At 35.6% G+C, this 22820-nt stretch overlaps 2 protein-coding genes across 6 annotated transcripts; both read right to left on the bottom strand.

The window, feature by feature from the left end:
- Window positions 1-851: 851 nt before the first annotated feature.
- On the bottom strand, window positions 852-19479 carry PLP3B (thioredoxin domain PLP3B-like protein). Of its 5 annotated transcripts, none has more exons than XM_082893382.1 (10): window positions 18994-19479; window positions 13636-13768; window positions 5029-5126; window positions 4146-4220; window positions 4017-4064; window positions 3765-3907; window positions 2103-2175; window positions 1919-1980; window positions 1230-1327; window positions 852-1161 (listed from the first exon to the last, which is right to left on the bottom strand). In XM_082893382.1, the coding sequence occupies exons 3-10, from the start codon at window positions 5110-5112 to the stop codon at window positions 1052-1054; spliced, it is 693 nt and encodes a 230-aa protein (XP_082749508.1). In that variant the 5' UTR covers window positions 5113-5126; window positions 13636-13768; window positions 18994-19479; the 3' UTR covers window positions 852-1051. The 5 variants fall into 5 exon arrangements, with proteins under 5 accessions (XP_082749508.1, XP_082749519.1, XP_082749516.1 ...); XM_082893393.1 differs by having other exon boundaries at window positions 13636-13722; window positions 18994-19458; XM_082893390.1 differs by having other exon boundaries at window positions 13636-13727; window positions 18994-19451.
- On the bottom strand, window positions 8135-8611 carry LOC145822307 (CBS domain-containing protein CBSX5-like). The gene has a single exon (XM_082918983.1). It carries the CDS (start codon window positions 8609-8611, stop codon window positions 8135-8137), a length of 477 nt encoding a protein of 158 aa, XP_082775109.1.
- Window positions 19480-22820: the final 3341 nt, after the last annotated feature.

The following is a 22820-nucleotide window of genomic DNA, read 5'->3' on the forward strand; positions in this document are numbered from 1 at the left end:
CTCAAGTTCAGCTCATCAAATATTTATTGAACACGAGCTTATTCAATTACATAAACAAGTCGAGTTCAAATTTGAGCCTTAAAAAAAATTAAATTAAAATTAATTTACTTATTAAGATAAAAAAAAAAAACCAAAAACAAAAAACAAAACAAAACAAAACAAAAATATAGGTAAAATATATAATAATGCTTACATTAATAATAAATTTCATCAATCAAATATGTAATTTTATACAAACACCAAACATAAATAAAAAAATAAAATATATTATTGAAAATTTATTTATTTTTATATTTACGAGCCTTATCGAGCCAAGCTTAGAGCTACTCGAGCTCGACTCGATTAATAAACGAGCTTAAAAATTAAACTTGAGCACGTTCATTTAGTAAACGAGTCAAACTCAAACGAGCTTTAAATGAGCCAAACTCGAACTATTCATGATTAACGCGGTTCGTTTGCAGCCCTAATCCCATTTCATATCAGAGGAGGCGGGAGAAAATAATAGGTTCATTTTATAATTTTGAAATAAAAATATGAATAAATTTTTTAAATAGTATAATATATTACTGATAATGAGTCACTGAGAAATTTCTTTCTATACTTCTTCGAAGCTCTGCTAAACCGTGTGCCATTCTATTTCACTGCTGCTCGGCAGACCAAGAATGGCTAAAAACCTCAATAGCAGCAAGGGCCACATACTGAATTTAAAATTCAGGGAAAATTTAAAAAAAAAATAATTATCAATACACTTTATAAATATTAATAATTAAAATCATAAACTTTTTTCATAATATCTGTAATACGCTAACTATAAGGTTTTCCAACTGGATTCAAGTCATCTGCATCCTGGGTTACTGTTTAATTTGAACTTCCTTTAAATTTGTACCGTGTTTCAAGGATTGGAGATCCAAATTTCATTCTCTTCCACATAAGAAAAAAGAAGAGGTCTGAAGTGGTAATAAAGATGTACAAATATGACAAAACTTCTGCAATAACAACATTAAAAAGGCAAACTAATAATCCAAGTAAATAACAGAAGTTTCCCTTTTCTTCAGTCAGAATCAGAACCAAAACCCGTAGAGGATCTTACTGCCCTGCTCTTGTTTTCGTGATAATTGTCTTCCTCGTCTTCTTCATCCCCTTTACTCTCACTAATTATACCTGTAAAATTATCATTTAGAGACTTCTATTCTAGCAATGTGAAGTAATCTAAATTGAAGTATTATTACCTTTTTTTATTAGTAGATTCTGAAGTGCCTTTGTGGTGAAATCATCTTTTCCTCCCAAGTCTTGAAACCCGACTAGCCTATCTACTGCAATTCCATTTCTGAAAGAGAATATTATAAGTTTTCCATTTAATGCAATTCCCTATAAAGCTGTCCACATAAAATACAAGAGCACAAGGCACATTTGGGGTTGCAACTCAGGCGGGTTTCAGTCATCTTAGAGGCCAGCCTCATTTCAAACAGAATAAACTCAAAAAATAAAAAATTAAGATTCAAGTTTTCAACATGCTATGAATTAGAGGTGCACATTCAACAGGTATGAAATAAACTCAAAAGTCTCCCTCAATAGAAACCTTACGTTTGCAGCAAGAATTGACTGTATGTAAACACAAAGAAACGCATCCAATCAGATTTATAAGCATAATATGTGAAAATGAAACAAATAGAGAGAGGAGGCAGGAGGGGGAAGAGGGTTAACCAAGATTTCTTCATATAAATTTGCGAAGAAAATGTGATTAAAATATCCAAAACATTAAAAGATTGAACTTGCTGTGTGATCCATATATTAAGTTTCCATAAGAATATCAAATTGCAGCCATAGGCATATCAAATTTGTACTCTCAGCCAAACATTGATCTACTCTTGCATTGGAAAAAATATTTAACAGATGAAACACAATAAAGATGGCTTACCTGAACAAGATGACGCAAGGCAAAGTTTTGATTGCAAGTTTGGAAACAAAGAAAGGCGCATTCTGCATTTCTTCTCAAATTATAAGAATCTCATATTTCATCTTGTCTCAAAGGTTAAAAAAATGAATGGATAATTGCTACTAGCACTAGAGCATAAAAACTTAAAGAGCACATGAAAACTGACCTCTGCATCTAGCTTGACGAATTTGCAATCAATATGCTTTGGTGCAAGTGATTTCAAATGCTTGTCCATTATCCTACAAAAGATTCGTCAACATGGTGGCAAAGAACTCACAACATAAATGCATGTGCACATGCTGTCATGAATTGTATGCAAGTTATGCATTTTATATCGAAGGCTCTCCAAAGGCCTGGGATGTGCATATAAGATCAGAGAAAAAAAAAAAAAAACTCAGACCATAAATGGAGCACTTCCTATAAATATTGTCCAAACAAAATGTTCAATGCTAAAGCGTTCCAGTTTGCACAGTCAGCAAAATGGACATCAAGGATTTGGACTATGATTTCTCTTTGTCCAAACTGTGAGTTTTCAAAGCATATATTATGGAGCTCAAAATGTCTCAAATTTATTTGTAAACAAAATGGTTATCGATAGTTTCACAAGTTTGAAATACTTTCTAACCTCTCAAACTCTTTCCCTTGATCTAATGGAATCATGAAATATGATTCATGTAACCAACTCAAAAAGTAGAGACAAGGCAGTTGGCTTTCATAAAAATTCTCATAGAATTGAAAATATCACCATATAGTTAATATGTTTGTTTAGAGTATGCTGATAACCATAACCTTGAGGCCTCTCTGCATTGTGCATTTTAACTTACTATAAAGTTCATCTTTCAATTGAAGCAATACCAAGTATCTCCATAACCCAATATAATTTAAGCCAACCTGGATTAGTAAAATGTGGATATAAATATTTGGAAACTATCAAAATGGGTTAGGGTTTGAGCACAATCATCCAATCCCCAATTTGACCAAGTACAAGTTATTATGCCTACATTGGTTTGAATAACTTAAATGCTGCCTAGCAGGGATAGAAGAAACGAATTTGAGACAAATATCATTGTTCTTAAAACTCTACAATTGCAAATGAAGGCGGCATACTAAAAACACATGTCCACCCCAAGCAATGGTTTATAGGCTGCTAAATCATTCAAAAATATTAAATAATATTACAATAGAAATTCACAGTGAAATATGAAATGAAAGGCAGCGGGCATTCAGGTTTTGATGTCTGTACTTCCTATTTTTTACCCAAAATACTCAGATCATTGCAACCAACTAATGTCAATGGACACCATTCCAACACAAATCAATACATTCATTGCAGACATCATAAAACGAGACCAGTAAGACAGCTAGGACTTTGATTGAAAATTTTATTTCAATGTCTTCGTACTTCTATTATGCTAACGGTGAAGTTAATAGCTCATCAAATAAAAATAGTGAAGTCAAAAGTGACAAGGATATAAAATGAACAGCTTACAAATTGTACAAAAGCTAGTGTGGTGTGTAAGCCACATGCTACAATCCTCAATCAAGATGCTGCATCTTATCATTACTTGATTAAGTGGACAACATTTAGAAGGAAGACCTATACTATACATAAATGGTGAGATATATGGGCATGCTATTATCTAGATGATAGACAGTACTTCACAAACAATTCTCAGACTCAATGAATAGAACTTATCAAAAGACAAAGGTTCAAGGTTAGCCAACCGTGTCATTGGTGAGTCCACTTATATGCATGTGTGCGTGCACATGTGTATGTGTGTGTGAGAGAGAGAGAGAGAGACAGCGAGAGAGAGATAAAAGGTTTTACTTGCATCGGTAAAACTCCTGATGGTAGAAGTGGCAGATTACTTTTTCACTTCCGGTGACTTCACCCAAGAAGTCCCCTTCAGTAATCTCCCTATACTCTCCATGCCCTTGCTTCTTCAATGCTTGTCGCTTCTCAGCTTCTTTCTAGTCAAATAAAACCAACCCTGGTAACTTTTTTCCAATTCGGACATCTTACCCCAAATCTAATAATCAAACGGCCAGAAGGTGCATTTAATAAGACTAAATTTCTGACCTTTAGAGCAGCAATCCTATCTGCATGCAATTTTTCCAGCTCGGGATCCTGATATCACCCAATGCAAGTAAACCAATTTGGATATAGAAAAATAAGTGAACAAGTAGGAAGATGCACAATCCAACTTACATCCATCAAGTCATCAAGATCAACATCCTGATTAATAGATGTAGAAGCATGTCCCTTCTCTTGAGCTAAAACTTCCTGTAGGATCAGTAAATGGAAACATAAGAAGAAGTGGTTGTGTTTGGGAAGTTGGTTGGCTGCTCTTTTTTCTTTTTCTCTTTCTTTTTTTTTTTTTTTGTAGTTGATTTAATGGTTGTGAGATAAAAAGTGAAATGATTATGGGTTGGAAGTGACATTTTATCTTATTAGCTATTTTAGCCTATTTTATAATTTAGTGGGCTATTTTAGCCCAACACTCTTCCCAAACAAGGCCTTAGTCAATTCAAATTTTCTGATTCCTAATTTTATCCTATGAATCGCATTAATAACAACTTGAAGGCCAGAAAACCAAAGCAATGTTAGAGCCACAATGTTTTATTGTTCGACAGATGTTAACTTACATAATTACTAAAATATATTGGAATGTTAAGAAGAGTTCTAGATCAAGGACTTCAACCATTATTCCATTTACAGTATGAGGGGGTGAGTGCTCCAAAATGACAGAAAGCAACTTTCATGTTTGAATAAGTTGTGACATTCGAAAGGATAGGATGGGTAGGCACACCTCATTCAGCTAATAGCCACCAACATTACAATCACAAATATAATTGACCAATCTTAATTAACAAGAATAAAAGAACATCAAGCTAGCTGATTGTCTTTTTGTCCTAAGTTTGAAGATTTAGAGAACAAGCAAAGTATATGAACTAACAACAAATCCTTATGAAATATATATGTATACAAATAAACTAACAACAAATGAATGACAACGGATGAAAAAGGGACACAGATGACCACAGAGGAAAAAAAGAAGACGAAGAAGAAGGCGGAAAAACAAAGAACATACCTTTTGATAATCACGAGCTGCTGCTGCCATAACATTTCCAAATGCTAAATTAGATAGGGTCGATTTAACTGAATTTGGATCCATCTCTCTATGTATCACTGCAAAAAAAAAAAAAAAAATGGAAGAGATAATAAGGATCAAAGAATGTACACAACTACTTACAATTTCGTCATTAAAAAGGAATATACAACAACAAACTGTAACGTATATTACACAAGCTTGGGGATGATGTTCACAATATGCATAAATAAGATGGTCTTGATGTGCATTCAAGGATATTCCAGTTTGAACTTGGAACAAGTGACATTCATTTGGCCCTCTAATGATATTGAGTGTTAATTTCGGCAAAAATCTATAACCTATATAAAAAGTATCTAAGAATGGTGTAATGCTGCTGCTTCTTGGTGTAACCCTGCTGCTTCTTTGGTTTGTAAGAGCTCTTCCCTTGCAGATTTGGGCTGGCCACGTGGGCTTCAAATTAGCCACACACAGTTGAAGAAAACAAATTCCATCATTCCTCCTACAAATTCTTAACTCCTTTCTGCTGCTAAGCGTCTAAGAGACAAACTGTACTGCTTGATTGTCTTCTTGGTGCGCCATGTGCTCAAAGAAAGCCTGCAATTGCAGCCTGCCCAATTATCAGAATCTCTGTTTTCTCAACTTTCTGTATTGTATGTTTTCCAGAGATGACATGCGTACGTTGCTTCTTCCATGTGGGTGAGGAGGAGTGTTTCAGTGGGAACCGAATGTGTAACAATCCGAAAATTTAAGTTGTCCCTTAAATTTAATATTAGTATTCTTTAATTATAAATGAGAAAACAAAAAGTTGAAATTTAATGTATAAAGAGAATTGTATTATTGATTGATGTATTTGTGTTTATTTCTGTCTATTACAAATGGTTCCTTATATAGATGTAGGTGTAGTGGATGGTGTGTAGTGGATGGTGATAGTGGTGTAGTGGGTTAGGTTTAGTGGAGTAGGTGAGGTGGTAGTGGTGTAGTGGGTTAGGTTTAGTGGAGTAGGTGAGGTGGTAGTGGTGGTAGGTGATGTAGGTGTAGTGGATGGTGTGTAGTGGATGGTGATAGTGGTGTAGTGGGTTAGGTTTAGTGGAGTAGGTGAGGTGGTAGTGGTGTAGTGGGTTAGGTTTAGTGGAGTAGGTGAGGTGGTAGTGGTGGTAGGTGATGGTAAATTCTAACAGCCCCCCACAAACTCAAGGAGGATAGAAACTAACCAACTTGAGTTTGAAGAGAGGAACAAAACAAGAAAATACATAAAAAAAATGATAGGAGACACTGTATGGTCGTGTCAGACCGTTGGTGAAGACACTGTATGGTGGTGTCATAACGTTGTAGATGACACTGTATGGGGGTGTCATAACGTGGTAGAGGACACTGTATGGTGGTGTCAGACCGATGTAGAAGACAGTTTATGGGGTCATGTCGGACCGTTGTAGCAGACAATGTTGTGACAGTTGTTGTGACAGTTTACGGAGTCTTGCTGGACCCTTGTAGAAACTAACCGGAATCAATGTCGGGACAGTTTACAGAGTCTTGTCGGACCCATAAAGGAGCTAACCGGAATCAATGTCGGGACAGTTTACAGAGTCTTGTCGGACCCATAAAAAGTCGCACCCTCAAAAGGTGTGCCCAATTTTTTTAAAAGGCGTGCCATCAAAAGGCGTGCCCAATCCATAAAAAGGCGTGCCCAATTCATCAAAAGGTGTGCCGGACATGATGGCGAGGCACGTGGGCGCCTTGGCTGGCGCGCCCGTGTTGTCGACTGGCGTCGCGCGATGCGCGTGTCTGCCTTGGCTATATAACCAAGACGAAGGCAGAGGCTGAGGCAGAGAAAAAACTGAGAGAAACCTCTGAAAAATCCTTCGTGTTGCTGAGAAAGATAGTTCCGTTTGCTGAGAGAGTCTGTAATACTCTGTTGCCCAGAAAATAGTCTGTAACACTTTGTTGCCCAGAAAATGGCCTCGTCCTCGTCTTCCCGTGGACTGCTCACCCTCTTTCCCGACCTCAACGAGTCAACAAGAGAGAGAACTGGTGCGGTGGCACTGGAAACTCAATCAAGCGCCCCGGAGTTTGCTCCGTTGAACTTTCCGATGCGGTCGGTGGAGCAAAGAATGGCAGTGCAGTCGGATGTGGAGGCCAATCAGTATACTCTGAAGGCATGTGTGGAAAGCATGACGGCGGTCACAAACCTGTCGAACCGGCTGCAGAGTAGGACAAATGAGGTGCAGCATTTAAACTCCCAGCTGGCTCTGCTCCAACGCATGTATAAGGATGCGCGAGCAGAGATAAGCATGCTAAGGGCAGAAAACAAGGAGCTGAAGCGGAAGGCCACCGTGATGTTCTGATTTGGAGGTCCTCCATATGCTGCAGTGGAGGAGTATGGGGGAGTGAACGTGCTCGGTGGCGGAGAAAACACGGAGGCAGCACCGTCAAGGGCCGCGCAGGACGGAGGCAAGAAGAAGAGGCCTGCAGCAGAGTAGAGAAGAAAAATCCCACTGTGGGTGTGGGTGTGTGTGTTTTAATTTTTTTTTTTTTTTTTTTTTTTTTTGTGTAAAATGGTGATCGAGGTTGATCCCTAATATAAATAAAACAAAGTGTTGTGCAAATCTGTAATTTTTTTTGTTTTTTTTTGTTTTTTTTTTTTTTTAATAAAAAAAAAAAAAAAAATGGAATGAAAAATTATTTGAAAAAAACTGGCTCACTGTTCGTGGAAAAGTGTTTAAAAGAAATAAAGAAAAGAGGGAAGTGAGTTGGTGGACTAAGCACTGAGAGAATAAAAAAAAAATGAGAACAACGCTGGTGGAGTAATATAAAAAAAAAAATATATATATATATATATATAAAATAAAGAAAGGTGGAGAGAGACATGCCCATGTGGGGCGGTGGGTTGGAAAATATTTTAAAAAAAAAAGGAGAGAGAGAAAGTGTGTGCTATGTCCCCTGTGTTGTTTGCTCTTTTCTTCTTTATTCTTCTCAAGGGAGAGAGAGATGAGAGAGTGGACAAATGAGGCAGATTATTAATTGATCCCCTGCAAAGTAATTGAATTTGCAGAAACTTAATCCTGGGGCTTATCCCATTTGAGGGGCCTCACCACCTCCCATGTGAAGTCAGCGTCATCTCTTCCAAAGTGCGCGACTTTGCATTTCTGATCAAGCACCGGTTGGCAACAATAGCTAGATTTTGGGTTGACTCGAGGGATCCATTCCATTCAAGCCTAGGGTCCAATAAGCTAGAATGCGATTCCAAATGCCGGACGGGACCAGGCACTTCGGGAAGGAGATCAGAGATCGGCGATTGAAGCGCCAAAGAAGGACTCAACAGGTTCGTCACTCTACATAGAAAGCAAATCGCATCAACCATGCAAACCTTGCCGACGCATCGGCAATCAGTCTTCCTCGCAGCAGCCGAAGAATGGTCACAGTTCCATACGCTGACGTAGCTCTCGCCGGACCTCTTGAGCGCCGATAATGCGTCGGCGACGGTGGCGGAGAACGGAATCGAACTCAGCGCCGGCTTTCCAAGGCAAAGGTCCGACACCTCACGAGCCAGAAACCTAACTGCCATGCAATAACTGACGGCAAGCGAGCCCCCAATAATGGCAATGGTCTTGATCTGGATAAGTACTCTTGGGTTCAATCCTTGCAAGAAGTTACAATTAATATTCCAGTCCCTCCTGGAACAAAATCGAGGGAGATTGCATGTGAGATGAAGAAGAACCATCTGAAAGTTGGACTTAAGGGTCAACCTCCAATAATTGATGGTGAACTGTTTCAGTCTATCAAGGTTGAAGACTGCTTCTGGAGCTTAGAGGATCAGAAATCCATCTCTGTACTTCTGACCAAACGGAACCAAATGGAATGGTGGAAAAGTTTGGTAAAAGGTGATCCTGAAGTTGATACTCAAAGGTGAGGAGGTCAGAGAAAAAGGTCAGCTATGACTTTCTGGCAAAGGAGTGAAGGTATGTGTAGAGGACCGGCGGGCGGCCAAGGCGAGGCTGCCGCCCGCCGGTGAAGCAGAATGATCAGGTTCTTAACCCTGCTCTGATACCAAGTTGAAATTTAATGTATAAAGAGAATTGTATTATTGATTGATGTATTTGTGTTTATTTCTGTCTATTACAAATGGTTCCTTATATAGATGTAGGTGTAGTGGATGGTGTGTAGTGGATGGTGATAGTGGTGTAGTGGGTTAGGTTTAGTGGAGTAGGTGAGGTGGTAGTGGTGTAGTGGGTTAGGTTTAGTGGAGTAGGTGAGGTGGTAGTGGTGGTAGGTGATGTAGGTGTAGTGGATGGTGTGTAGTGGATGGTGATAGTGGTGTAGTGGGTTAGGTTTAGTGGAGTAGGTGAGGTGGTAGTGGTGTAGTGGGTTAAGTTTAGTGGAGTAGGTGAGGTGGTAGTGGTGGTAGGTGATGGTAAATTCTAACACAAAATATAATATGTATATAGACATAAATTTATAGTAATATAATTAGCACAACAATGAAGGGTGATTGTGTATTATCCAAGAGGTAATAAGGTGCTTTTTGGGCCAAATGGTGATTAAAGAAAAGGTGGCAAATCTAATTGATAAGGTTGGAGGATTGGCAGCCACGTGTCCCTAAACTTTGGCCTCACAAATATGCAATTAATGAGTAGATTGGTGAGTCACCTATACAAGGGGCTTAAGGAATAGCAAGTGATGGAGCATAAACAAAAACGAAGAAAAGAAATAGAAAATAAATAAAACGAAGGAAGGAAGTGGCTGGGAGAAGGTTTCGGAAAGATTGAGAAAAAATAGAAAGTAAAATTAAATGTGAGTTTTATTATAACTCGAGCCACCATAATATATTTTACGTATGTTTTGAGTTATCATAATTTATTTTACGTAACTTGTATTTTATAAATTATATTAGTATTTTTAATTATGTTATTTATTTTATGAACCTTATTTTATATACTAAGGAAAACCCATGAATATAACTGTTTATTAAAATGTGTTTTGAGTAATTATTTTATAAATACCACCACGAGAGTCCCATGCCTTGGGCGACTTAAATAAACTATTAGTCTCTGATTGGTCACCTTGTGGCCCTTTGTCTGTCATGGATCCACTGACACTATGATTTCTGGTGTGGAGCAAAGTGTTGTACAGAGCTAAATGCTACACTATGGTGGAAGTTACTTCTAGAGTTCGTACGAGCCATCTCTTGAATCCATACATCTGTTCTGTTCCATTCTGTACCGTGGTTATGATTACTTTGTTTATATGATTTTTGTATTATATGTCAAATGATCTCTATATTATATACTTTATATTTTAATATCAAGCTTTATTTAACCAATAATCATCCATGGTGAATTTTATGCCCTTATACTCTTAATATAATATTTCTCACTCTGTTATATGCTTATAGTTGATTTACCAATTTTCAGGAAACAATACAATTCAAAAATAACTTTTGGAGAGTCTTAGACGCGGGGCTGCGGAATAGACACACAGCACTTTTATAGTATTTATAATTTTATTCTTCATATGTAAATATCGGCCTTTTTGGTCAATAATTTTTTTTTATAAATATAGAAGCTCCAATGATTATTTTGGTACCCACACTTAAATATGTTTCCGCTCGCGTTTAGTAATTTGTTTAAGAATTAGCCGGAGGTAACTTCAGTTACTAACCATCACGATGCTTAACCCTTGGGTACAGGGAGCGGATCGTGCCAAAATGGACAACCAACCCAGATGATCCAAGTCTTGCTTCCGACTGATGGGTCTTTCTGTGGTCTCTCCTAGAACCTTCTTTGTTCAGTGCGCCGCTTGTAAACAAATAATTGGAAGCTTGCACTGCTTACAGAAGAATAATTAGATATCTGCATTTTGAGTTTGCATTTGCACCTCATTTAGGTCGCACAAATCTGCTCTTTTTCATAGAAGTTACCTTAATTGAGGCCTATCTACAGAAAACTAGAGAAATAAACGAAGGTTTATTCTCAATTATGTTCACTTGAGGTTTGGCTTTCATTGTTCCCTCTTCTGTTTCTTTCTAGTGTTTGCTTTGTGATTTATATATTGATTATAGGTTTGTAGGCATTGAATAGACCTACGAGGTGTTTGTGAAAATGTTTATAAGAGAACCTGCGTGCTTACTTCTCTATGAAAGTGAATCAACAAAAATTCAGAATTCACAAATGAAAGATAAAAGATTCTCAAATAAAGATAAGTCATAAAGAAACATACCCCAATACAATACCAAGATGAAAACCATCAATTCCTACTGAATTCACAAGAGCAAGATGCTTTCAACGTGGACAAACCTTACCTTTCAGTCACCAAATCAATATATATATATATATATGCCCTAAGTCCTAACCTTTGTTCAAATTTTAATTAGCAATAAGCTTTACTCCAATAAGAATTAAAGATTGATCTTGAATCCTCACTTCCAATACAACAAACAAAAAATCACCAAACTATTATTTAAAAAAAAAAAGAAAACAGAGAACAAAAATAATACCCAATAACAGTCTGAACTCAAACAAATCAAACAGTGCCAAAAGAATTGATATTTCCAAAAATACCTTCAACTAAGTTCAAAAAACACCAACACATACACATACAGGCAACAAGAACCCGCTTACATAGTCCACTAAGAAATGGGTTTTTGTGAATGTGCGCGTATGAGAGTGAAAGAGAGAGAGTATCTATATGAGTACATAGTGGGTGTTTGGGAAGTGGCTATTTTAGAGGCTTTTTGGCTTTTTGACTATTTTAGTAGGCTATTTTAGTTTTTGTGTTTGGGAAGATAGGATGGATTTTTATTTGAGTTGTATTGAAAAATATGTTTGAAATGATATTTGAGGTTGAAATGACAAATTTGTCCCTAACTTTACTTTTTCCAAAATTAGTCTATGCAAGAGTGTCATTTCAGCCTGTGGGACTAGGCTGGGCCTACCCACTGCCGGCTGCCAGTGCATTGGTTTTTGTTTTTTTTTTTTTTTATAAATATAAATTATTAGTTCAGTAGGCTATTTGGCTTTTTTTGTATTTGAGGCTATTTTAGCCTCAACTTTTGGTTCCCAAACACCCCTATAGATGAAGTAAAAACTTTCTTATAGCATAAGAGGAGAAGTTTTTCCTGCTGAATTATTTCCTTGCCAAATAGTTAGACAGATTCCTTAGCTTCATTATTGGTGCTCTAGGAAAGAATTTCCTTTTGGAAGCTTCAACAACCAAATGAGAAAAAAAAAAAAAAAAACTAGTGCCCTTGGAAAAAACCCAACTAACCAAAATCTGTTACGAAAATGGAAACCAGGTGCGATGTTCAAAAGAAGAGAAAGAGAAAAGAAAGAAATATAAGTGCTACATTGTGGGATAAATAATTGTTTTGAGCAGGACAATTGAAGAGACAGACTATATATAACGTAGAACATCAATAACCAATGAACATCAGTAATAGTAACTACAAAATCATTCCCTATTCAATGCCTAGATAGTAAGATTGATGCATGGAGTCATTTAACAGAAACCACGAAGTACACATGTTTTTTTTAATAGAGATATTGTAATTTTTCTCCAATTAGACAACAAATGGGGATAAACCCACCAATTTGAATCGAAACTAATGGAGTTTTAACATTACCAATGAGATACTACGCAAGGTTGTTAAGATCGGGATCCTACATAGGATCGTTTTGGGGGTCTGGAGGATCGGATCGGGGATCGTAAGATCCTACTAAAACGATGAAAAAATGCAATAATTCTTGTATGTCTAACTAATACTATCAAAATACACATAAAATGACCCAAAAAAACTTGAGAATGTAGCTCAAATGGTAGAGCTCTCATACTTATGAGCAGATCAAGTTCAAATCCTCGCATTCTCACTTGTGTGCCTTGCTCACTAACAATAATCAATTCAAATATACATTTTGCACATTTTTTTAAACAAAGAAAACATAATAAAAGAAGGTGGCAATTCAAGTTGTCATTCAAACATTTTCCTCAAATCTTAACAAAAGAACATTTTAAAAAAAAATAGCAATTCAACTTCAAGTCTTCAAGTTAACACTTGCACAACATTGATATCCTTAAGAAAACAAACTAAAATAAGAGAAGAATAAATAAATAAGAGAACAGAATAAGAGGAGGGAAAAAAATGGAAGCAACCAAATGAAAAATAGAATAGAATAAAAAAACAGAATAGAAAAATAACAAAAAAAAAACAGAAAAAAACAAAAACAGGAGCAGAAGACAACAGAAAAAAATGGAAAAATGGAAGAAGGGGAAAAATGGAAGAAGGAGGGGAAAAGGGGGAAAAACAAAAGGGGAATGAAAAACAGAAAAATGAAAGAAGAGGGAAAAAAAGCAGTAGCAGAAAAGGGGAAAAAAATGGAAGACAAGAAGAAGAAGAAGAAGAAAAGCAGAAAAATAACGCAGCAAAAAAAAAACAGCACAGTTGAAGAAAGAAGAAGAACACGACGAACAGAGAAGAAGAAAAAGAAAAAGAAGTCGAACAGAGGAGAAGTGAAGGAGTCGAAGCACAGAGAAGAAGAGAAGAATGAGTCAAACAGAGAAGAAGAAGAAGAAGAAGAAGAAGAAGAAGAAGCATACCTGGATGGAGGCTGGATGGATTCTTCTCACTGCTGCTTTCGTTGTCTGCTATCAGCTCTCGTGACTAACTTTCCCCAATCTTTTGCCCTAATCTTATGTCGTGGGTCTTTAGAAAAGTGAGAAGGCATCAAACCTGTATTAAAAATATGACAAAAATGGCCAAAAGTAGGAGGATCGCGATCCGAATACGATCCTACGATCCCACCGATCCTATTACGATCCTAAACAAAATGCGATTTATCATACAATTCAGATTGATTCTCCAAAAATGGATCGTAGAATTGTACGATCCTACGATCCGGATCGCGATCTTAACAACCTTGATACTACCTTATTACAGACTAAAAGCCTTGAAACGCCTACTTCAACCATTCATGGACAACCTCAATTGGAAATTCTTGAGTTCTTTCTCTTGCAAGGTTGTAAGGCTAGAACGGAGACCCAACATAAACCATTTCATTTTTTTCCTTGCAGAGACTACAGTAGTATTTTAAATGGTGTCTCTATCAATCAAACAATTTAAGGTGATGGTATTGCAGTTAAGTGATGATCTCTAATAGAAAAAAAAAAAAATTGAAATAAGAATAGGATAAAGAAAGTTGTGGGGGTTGAAGCTACCCAGTACATTCCTTTAAAACAAATCTTAGTTGTTAATAGGGACTTTGAACTAATATAACTCCAATATCAAAAATCAATTTTTGTTTTAATTTTTAATATTTATTCCATGTTCATTTTTTGTTATGTCTCATTTGGATTGGGGGGAGGGGGGAAGGTTGGTTCATGAGCCTTCTTTAATGGGTTTCTATTCTTTTTTTTTTCTTTTTGATTTTTTATGAGTATTTGTTTTCCTATATGTTTTTGATGATATCATATGACTTGGGTTTTTCGGATTTTCATTTTATTTATTTCTTTGTTTTATATTTTTATAGCGGGCTAAAAATGGATTTATCTTTCCTCTGTTTTATCCCCTCTTGTACTATGAACTTCATTTCAATTTATTAATAACAATAACTTTTGAAAAATTGCACTTTTGCCTTTAGTAAAAAAAAAAAAAAAAAAAAAAGAAGTTCAATTTAATCCATTCAAATATGATATTAAATTTTTAATCACTATAAATATGATATTAAATTTTTAATCACTATAAATATGATATTAAATTTTTAATCACTATTTTCTTTACATTTTCTCTTCAAAAAAACTTGTTTAATATATTACTATGTGTCACCAATTTTTTATATTAGAGAAATATTATATGTCACTGAATTTTTTGTTATATCACATATTATATGAATACTCATAATTAGTTTCTTTGTTTAGAAATACTTATTACACAATTAACAACAACTAATAATATATTCAAAACTGTAAAAAATATAAGTGATATATAACAGTGTCTTTGTATTATTTATTCACATTCTCTCTCATTTTTTTTTTTTTTATTTCTATCTACGTTTGTTTTGTGTGTGCAACTTAATATAATTCCGTTTTCATATTTTATAAGGCATGTGATTATTTTTCAAATCATGTGATCATCATATATAAAATCAAAGTAAAAACAAAAAATGATTAAGATTGGTTAGCTCAAGCTTATATTTAAATATAACATTTGCATTACAGTGCTTTTTATTCCTACCATCAAATAAATATTAGGTAGTTTGATTGTGATTTTTGTTAAGATTTCAATTCAATGGTGCCCTCTTTGAGCCAAAATTTTGGCTCCGCCACTGGACTTGGTAGTCAAATCATTTCTATGTTCTCTTTAACTGTTGATAAAATGTTAATAGTCTTCTTGGAAGAACAACTCTTCACGAGCCATTTGAAGTTGACGCATCTAATCCTCCCGCGGATTGTAGGTAATCAAAGATGATCACAAAATAGGATTCACTACTCAATACATTTGATAATCTTCAATCAGTGAACTCAATTGAAGATTCACAACCAGAAAATTTCGATCAAGTGTTTGTCTCTCACTATATAAATTTGAATATAAATTGTGCAGATGAATTCAAATGTCTAATTAATTTTTGATTGTATTGCCTATTGTAAACTAACTTGGACTACACCTTTGATCATTTGAATATATATCGATTACGCTTCAACCTAAGACATCCTAGGTAGGTCTAAGGAACACAATTCGTTTAATTTGCAATTGAATAATTAATGACCTTTTGAAATTACTTGGCAACTTTAAATGCATAAGTAAATAAATACATTATATTAAGCAAGAAAAAAAATTAAAATTAAAAGAAAAAGAAAAGAAGTGCCAATTGAGTCGCAAGAAAAGGGCAAAATAAAAAAGTGCCAATGGAATATATTTTATGATTTTGCTTTAAATAAAAAAAGAAAAAGATTCAAATAAACAAATTTGGGATAGCTTGACAAGTTTAAGCAATATTTTATGGTTAGTCGTTCCATCCCAATTATGTAATATTTTAAGTTTGCAATATTTGTAGATTCAAATTGAAGCTTTCAAGTAAATGGAATTAATATTTATTAACATAGTTTACTTGTGCATACATCTCCTTTCGTTTCTTTTGTTCATGATGCAACACGAAGGTCATTTTCTTCTCTTGCGATGTCTTCCCCACATATGTTAATTGTTCTTGTTTCTTCTAAAAATGACAAGATATTGATTTGATTGAATCGTTCTTCTCCTTTTATTCTTAGCCTCCCCTTTTGTGTAAGAAGATTTTTTACTTTTGCCTTGTCTCTAATCAATTTTGAAAATTTGAAGTTCATTTAACTATTGAAATGTAGTAACTTGCGTGGAGTCGCATCTTTTTCATTCTTGACATTCCTTCCTACTGTGAGATCAAACAAAATACTGTTGAATAGACACATGACACACATTGTTATTGGGTGAACAAGTAGTTGTGGGAGGTTTGTGATGTATAGTTGACAATGTTTTCTGGTGGCCTTTGGTTTCATGAGTTTGAATTACTTCCTCAGTTTGTTACAGTTTTTAAATTTTAGGGTGTGGAAGGGTTTAATTTCAATTTTTTTCCCTTTCTACATTACATTGTTTCTCTAATAACATTGTATTACAATGTGACCATTTATTTTTTAACCCATTCCTAACTAATTAACTTAGTTTATTTAGGAAGCTCACAAGTTCATCTGCCCTCTTCAAATTGCCACCTTGAAGTGTGTCATTGTGTCAACATTGAAGTTTCTTTTATGTCCGAACAGGCCATTTTCTGTTTGGGATCGATTGGGTTGCTTGGAGAGTATAGTCCTATGTCAAGTAAAAACTCACCGTTGCCAGAAAGAATTGACTGTATGCATCACGGGTCATTTCAGGAATACCCACATTTTTGTGGTTGCAGCTGGGTGCAACATTCCTTGACTACAGAGGAGGATCTCTCTTTTCATGCCCAAAAATCATTAGAAGACTTTTATATGCTGAAATACTACATATCCTGAAACAGAGGTCTTAATTACAAAAAGTCAGATGGTTCAGCTGAGATGTGCAGCATGTGGTTTTGTTTCGGACGTGGATGTGAGGGACAAACTCACAGCCTTTGTTTTGAAGAACCCACCTGAACCAATGAAGGGTTCCAAAGACAAAAAGGCAATGCGGATGGCTGAAAAGGAGCGACTGAAGGAAGGTGAGGCTGTCGATGAAGAGCAAAAGAAGCTAAAGAAAGTAGTGAAGAAGAAGGGGTCTTCCAATTCCAAGGATGGGCCTACAAAAGTCAACTACAACAAAAAGAAAGCCAGTGGTTCTGATGAGGATCCAAGTTCACCAACTATAAGTCGGGTTGATGAGAAAGAAGAGACAGACAGTGATAATGACGACAATGTGCAATGGCAGACCAACACGTCACTGGAGGCAGCCCGCCGACGCATCGAAGAGCAATTGAGATAACCATTCCCATCTCTTTCTGGTAGTGATAAATGACAGCAGGTATATAGTGCTTGTTCCTGAGACACTTCAACTGAGACCAGGATTGAAAAATCAAGTACAAGGTCGAGGGTGAAGAGGAAAGTTTAGCAAACAAGCTTCGCTTGCTATAGAAATGTTGATCAATGGATGGATCAACACTGATTCTGTGAAGTTGTCTTTGATAGTGGTGCATTCAATTTTTACGTGTGGATCATCCATGTTCAATGCAAGTGTCGGAAGACTTTTGAAGTATACCCCATCTGTGGTCAAGAGCACATGGAAGTCTCCAATTCTTAAACAACAAATTTTGGTTCCATGTGATGTTTTATTTGGAACTAAAAGAGGAAAAAGAAAGATGAGAAAATTCTACATTCTCTAATATCTAAAACAAGATATTCCTTTAGTCACCTTAATTTTACAAATTTGATTCTAAGGCCTCGTTTGGGAACAGGCTTTTTTAGTAATTTTTTGACTTTTTGACTAAAATGTGATGTAAAAAAAACTAGTATGTTTGGGATGACTTTTTGACTTTTTACGAAAAAATGTGCAAAAAGTAGAGAGAAAATGAAATCTTTGACTTTTTGGTATGGGTTGTTGATTTTTTGATTTTTTTAGTAACTTTTTGACTAAAAGAGACACTTGCCAAACGAGGCCTAAGTCTTTGTTACTTGAACCCCTGTTTTTAAGTGTGGCATACATATGCCTGTCTTTTTCTTTTTCAAAGACAGCAAGGAACTAGTTTGTTTTTTGGTTCAGAATTTTGTCAAATGTAAGATGTGGTTATGATTATTGAATAGAAAATAATAAATATTGTGTATTTTGTGTTGCAGATTTTTTTGAAAAAAATCATTGCAATTTTGCTATCGAGTATTATTTCTCACAACAATAATGCCATCCCTACGCGTTATGATTATTGAATAGAAAATAATAAATATTGTGTATTTTGTGTTGCAGTTTTTTTTTGAAAAAAATCATTACAATTTTGCTATCGAGTATTATTTCTCGCAACAATAATGCGACCCCTACGCGCTAGGCGCATGGGGATCCAACTAGTTTAAACAAAAGAAAAGGTAACAATCTACATGAATGTGAATATCTCATAATAATCTTTGGCATCCTCAGATTGATAAAATTCCAGCCATTAAAATGTGCTTAGACATCACAATCTTAAAATTATCCAAACCCTAGACCCAGTAAAGGGGGGGAAATCTCCAGCTAGATTTTGATTGCCTAGAATTCATCAAAAAGAAAAATAATAATCTGGAATGAATTTGAACCTCGAATCATCGTGTACAACTACAGATCACAAAATGAAAAGATTTACCGTATCGAAATAGATAAATAAATAAATGATCTTACACTTGGGTTGGTCAATAAATCTATGATTAGATCCCCATTATCAGACAATTTGAAAGCAAACACATAAAGAAGATAATTTTCAAGAAAAATGCAAGGAATTGCGTAGCCCTTACCAGAAGATCTCGGAATGTGTCTGCGTTCGAATAAATTGCTTTTCGAAGGAATGAGCCTCGAGCAGCGAAAGCAGTGTGAGAACTAACAAGGTATCGCCGAGTTTCAAAAGCAGACAGACAGAGACTGAGAGATTTGAGCTAAATAAATGGATCAACCCCTTTATTTAGGGATTAGGATCCTCTCCAGCCATCCTTGATCCACCAACAGTTGGAATAGGACGAGGACACGTTGGGCAGACCAGATCCAGCGACGAAGAGAATGTGCAGAGTGACGTCGTTTTGACCAACAATTCAGAAACGAAATGATGCAACGTCCTTTTCGGGGTAACGAAAGCCACAAACGTCAAACAACTATTCACTCCAAGCCCTAGATCCTAGCAGTAGAGAGAGACCCGGCACTACAGGCGTCGGGGTTGCAGTATCTCTGGCGTGGGCTGCTGGGTTTGAGGCAAAAGACCATCGGTTGGGACCGAGGAAAGGGTTTACACTATGGCTCTGTTTGGAAAGATGGTTTATGGACCTTCTTTTTTTTCTTTTTTTTTTTAGTTATTTTAATCACAAAAAATAAAATATGTTATTTTAGTCTTAATAAACAAAATATCACATTCAACACATAATCATTACACTTTTCTTTCATAAAAAAAGTCAAAAAAATTCAAAAAACCAACTCACTTCCCAAACGACACCAATGTTTGGGAACTTAAGAGAATGGAAAAAAGAAAGGATTACTTAAGTTATAAAAAAACAGAAGAAAAAAAATATTTGTATCTTTTTCCTTTTTATTTGGATAAAGAAGAAATAAAAGAAAAGAAATAATTGTGATTTCTTTTATTCTTATTTGATTAGATTTCATTAAGATAAAAGAAAATAAATTATTTTATGTTATATTACCAAAATAACATTTTTATATTTTTAATCATTTTATTACTTTTATTTTTATAGGGACAAAATTAGTATTATGAAAATAGTGATTTATTTTCTTTCCCAATCTCTCCACTTTCGAGAATATTGAAAATGAAACTTAGAAGAGAAATGAGTTTCCCTCTATTTCTCTCTATTTCTTCCTATTTCTCTCCACTTAGGTATCCAAACAAGTAAGAGAAATACATATCTCTTCATTTCTTTTATTTTCTCTCTAAATCACTCAATCCAAACATAAAGTTAGGGGTAGTTGGATGATTTTTTACTCCATTATATTCATTCACCGTTATATTCATTCACCATTAATAATCCTTCCATTTTGGTCTCTCGCCAACAACAACGACATTCTAACAAGTTTGTTTCCTATTTCTGCGACGTGGCGTATCCTCTACCCTCAGAATGCTTCCTTGCCACGCATCACAAGCTTGTTTAAAGTGCTGGACACTACTAGAGAGAACACTGTGGATCCAAATCCCCGTGTGCCTCTATTTACACATCACATTTCATATCAAGGCACACCATTTTCTAAAAAGAATATAATTACAATTATATCCCTCAATTAAATATCCAAATTATCCTCATCTTCTTTCTTGAAACCCTAACAGCCACCCCTCACCTCACCAGAAATGTGTCGTTGCTGCCATCACTTCCAACACAACACCAGCCATCTCCTAACTTTCCACTTTCGTGATCTCTTTCCACAGCCACTCCACGACTGATATCACTCCTCTTCCCGTCGCCCTTCTTTACCCTACCGTTCTTCCATCTTCTTAGAACCACCACAACGCCTCCCTCTCCAACCAGAACCATCGTATTTTCCTTTACTTTGCACACAACCACCACCTCTTCTATTTTCTTCTTCTAAAACCGTAGCCCTTTTCCGCCACCCACCATTATTAGATTGCAAACCATATTCGGTTTGCAACATCCGAACTCATGACTAAAGTTCGTTCTACAACTTTCGAACATTGTAAACCAGTTCAGAAGACAATATCAGAACATCGATAATTTGTTCGACGCTGGTTTGCCGCCACTATCTCTTCAATTATTCGTTGAATCTCTCTCTTTCTCTTGCTCGAGATTTGCAGGGTTGGAGGTTGTGGCATTCACAGAAGAGGGTTGGGAAAGGGGTGGCGGGGAATATGGAGGAGTTGAAGAGAATTGACGAAAAAAGAGATGGCTAGATAGGGAAAAAAAACAGTACCAATGAGAAAGAAATGAGGGGATCAAGGAGTGACGATACCGGTGACGAAGAAAAGAGGAGAAGGGAGAAGGGCTACACCAGTGCTGGCGACGGAATTGGGTTACAAGTGGTGGTGGTAGTGGTGGTGGTGGTAGTGGTAGTGGGGTGTGTGGCCAAGGGTAAAAATGGAACACAGTGGTATGTATTGAGCAAATTTCTTATTTTTAAAATTGCTAAAGGTATGTCTTAAGTAATGGTGTGTCTTAAGATAAAAAGTAGTGTGTAAATAGAGACACCCCAAATCCTATCTGTAGACGAGTGTGTACTGTGCGGTTTCGAAAACAGAGAGATCTCACTTGGATTTAATAAAGCTAATCAAAAGAAATAAATACTAATAACTCTGTTACTTTTTATTTTTAGAATTTTTTTTAATTTTAGTTTTATTTTTCATATTTTTTTTGTTTTTATTGAATTTTTTAAATATTTTAAGTAATTTTTTTAAAAAAAATTTTTAGACACACCTAACATAAATACACTTAAAAAGTATAATATTTGTGAATTTTTTTAAAAAAAATTCACTAAATACCGAAAATACAAAAAAAAATTACAAAAATGCAGTATATTTTTTTATATTTTTGTGAATTTATTAATTTTTTAAAATATTTTTTCACAAATATTTTACTATTTAAATATATTTAAGTAAGGTGCATCTACAAAAGCAAAAAAAAAAAATTTACTTAAAATTTTAAAAATATTTACAAAAATAAAAAATTCAATTTTCAAAAAATTAAAATCAAAAAATTGAAACCAAACACACTGAATAAAATTTGTATTCTGCTTTTTTAAATTATAAATAAATAAAGAGAAAATTAGTCTAAGGTTCCTCTCCCATTTTTAATGATGGAAGAGATCTACAATATTATTTTATGATATTTAAGATCTCTCAATCCCACACCTATATATCACAGAGAAATTTAACTCTGTCAAATCAAACCTCATTTCTTTCTCTCTACCTTTCGTATTTCATCTCTCTCTCTCTCTCTCTCTCTCTCTAAATCCAAACCTCACCTCACTCCCTTCCATTCTCGCCGCCTTCACCTTCACCGCCGTGACTGACCTCTCAGACATAATCCTCTCAAACATAATCACCGTTGTTTCTGATACCCACAATCGCAACTCTGCCGCCCTCATCTGCCGGAAATAGCTCATTCTCAAATGCGCCACCCGAACCCACCTTACCCTCTGAGGCAACGTCTGCGACCTCTTCATCCTCCCCACTTGTTTTCGATTTGTCTCCCACATCGACCCCTCTCTCCTCTCTTCTTGAGGCCACTCTCTCATCTCCTCCTCTCCGCTCCCAATCTTTATCTCCTCACCCAACTCCTCTACCAAGGAGATTAGTGTCTTGGTGATTCAAGTGTTAGAGTCACGTGAGGACTTCGTTGAAGACTTTGAGTCTCTATCTATCCTGTCAATTTTGTTTCGACGACGACAACGACGAATCCACAACCCTACTACCCAAACTGTCGTTGTCTTCCATCGCCATTAAAATCAAAGAAAATCAAATCAAATTGAAATCAGAAGAAATTTAAGTTTGGATTCATAAGAAATTGGAGTTTGGATTTGAACCTTTCGGCAATATTGGTAGGAATTTCATTATCTATTGTTTATTGTGTAAAATGTTGAATTGTTTTGATAGGTATAAATTTTGGAGTAGAGTTGT

The sequence above is a fragment of the Camellia sinensis genome, chromosome 1, assembly GCF_055761805.1.
Source record: "Camellia sinensis isolate YWXY chromosome 1, ASM5576180v1, whole genome shotgun sequence".
NCBI lineage: Eukaryota > Viridiplantae > Streptophyta > Magnoliopsida > Ericales > Theaceae > Camellia > Camellia sinensis.

What these genes read in the sequence shown, in the direction of transcription:
- LOC145822307 (XM_082918983.1), bottom strand. Translation starts at nt 8,611, where the DNA reads ATGGCAGTTAGGTTTCTGGCTCGTGAGGTGTCGGACCTTTGCCTTGGA.
- PLP3B (XM_082893383.1), bottom strand. Translation starts at nt 5,112, where the DNA reads ATGGATCCAAATTCAGTTAAATCGACCCTATCTAATTTAGCATTTGGA. An exon ending in CAGCTCGTGATTATCAAAAG is followed by an intron (nt 4,221 to 5,028) that starts GTATGTTCTTTG and finishes CTGATCCTACAG; the next exon opens with GAAGTTTTAGCTCAAGAGAA. An exon ending in GAATCTACTAATAAAAAAAG is followed by an intron (nt 1,162 to 1,229) that starts GTAATAATACTT and finishes ATAATTTTACAG; the next exon opens with GTATAATTAGTGAGAGTAAA.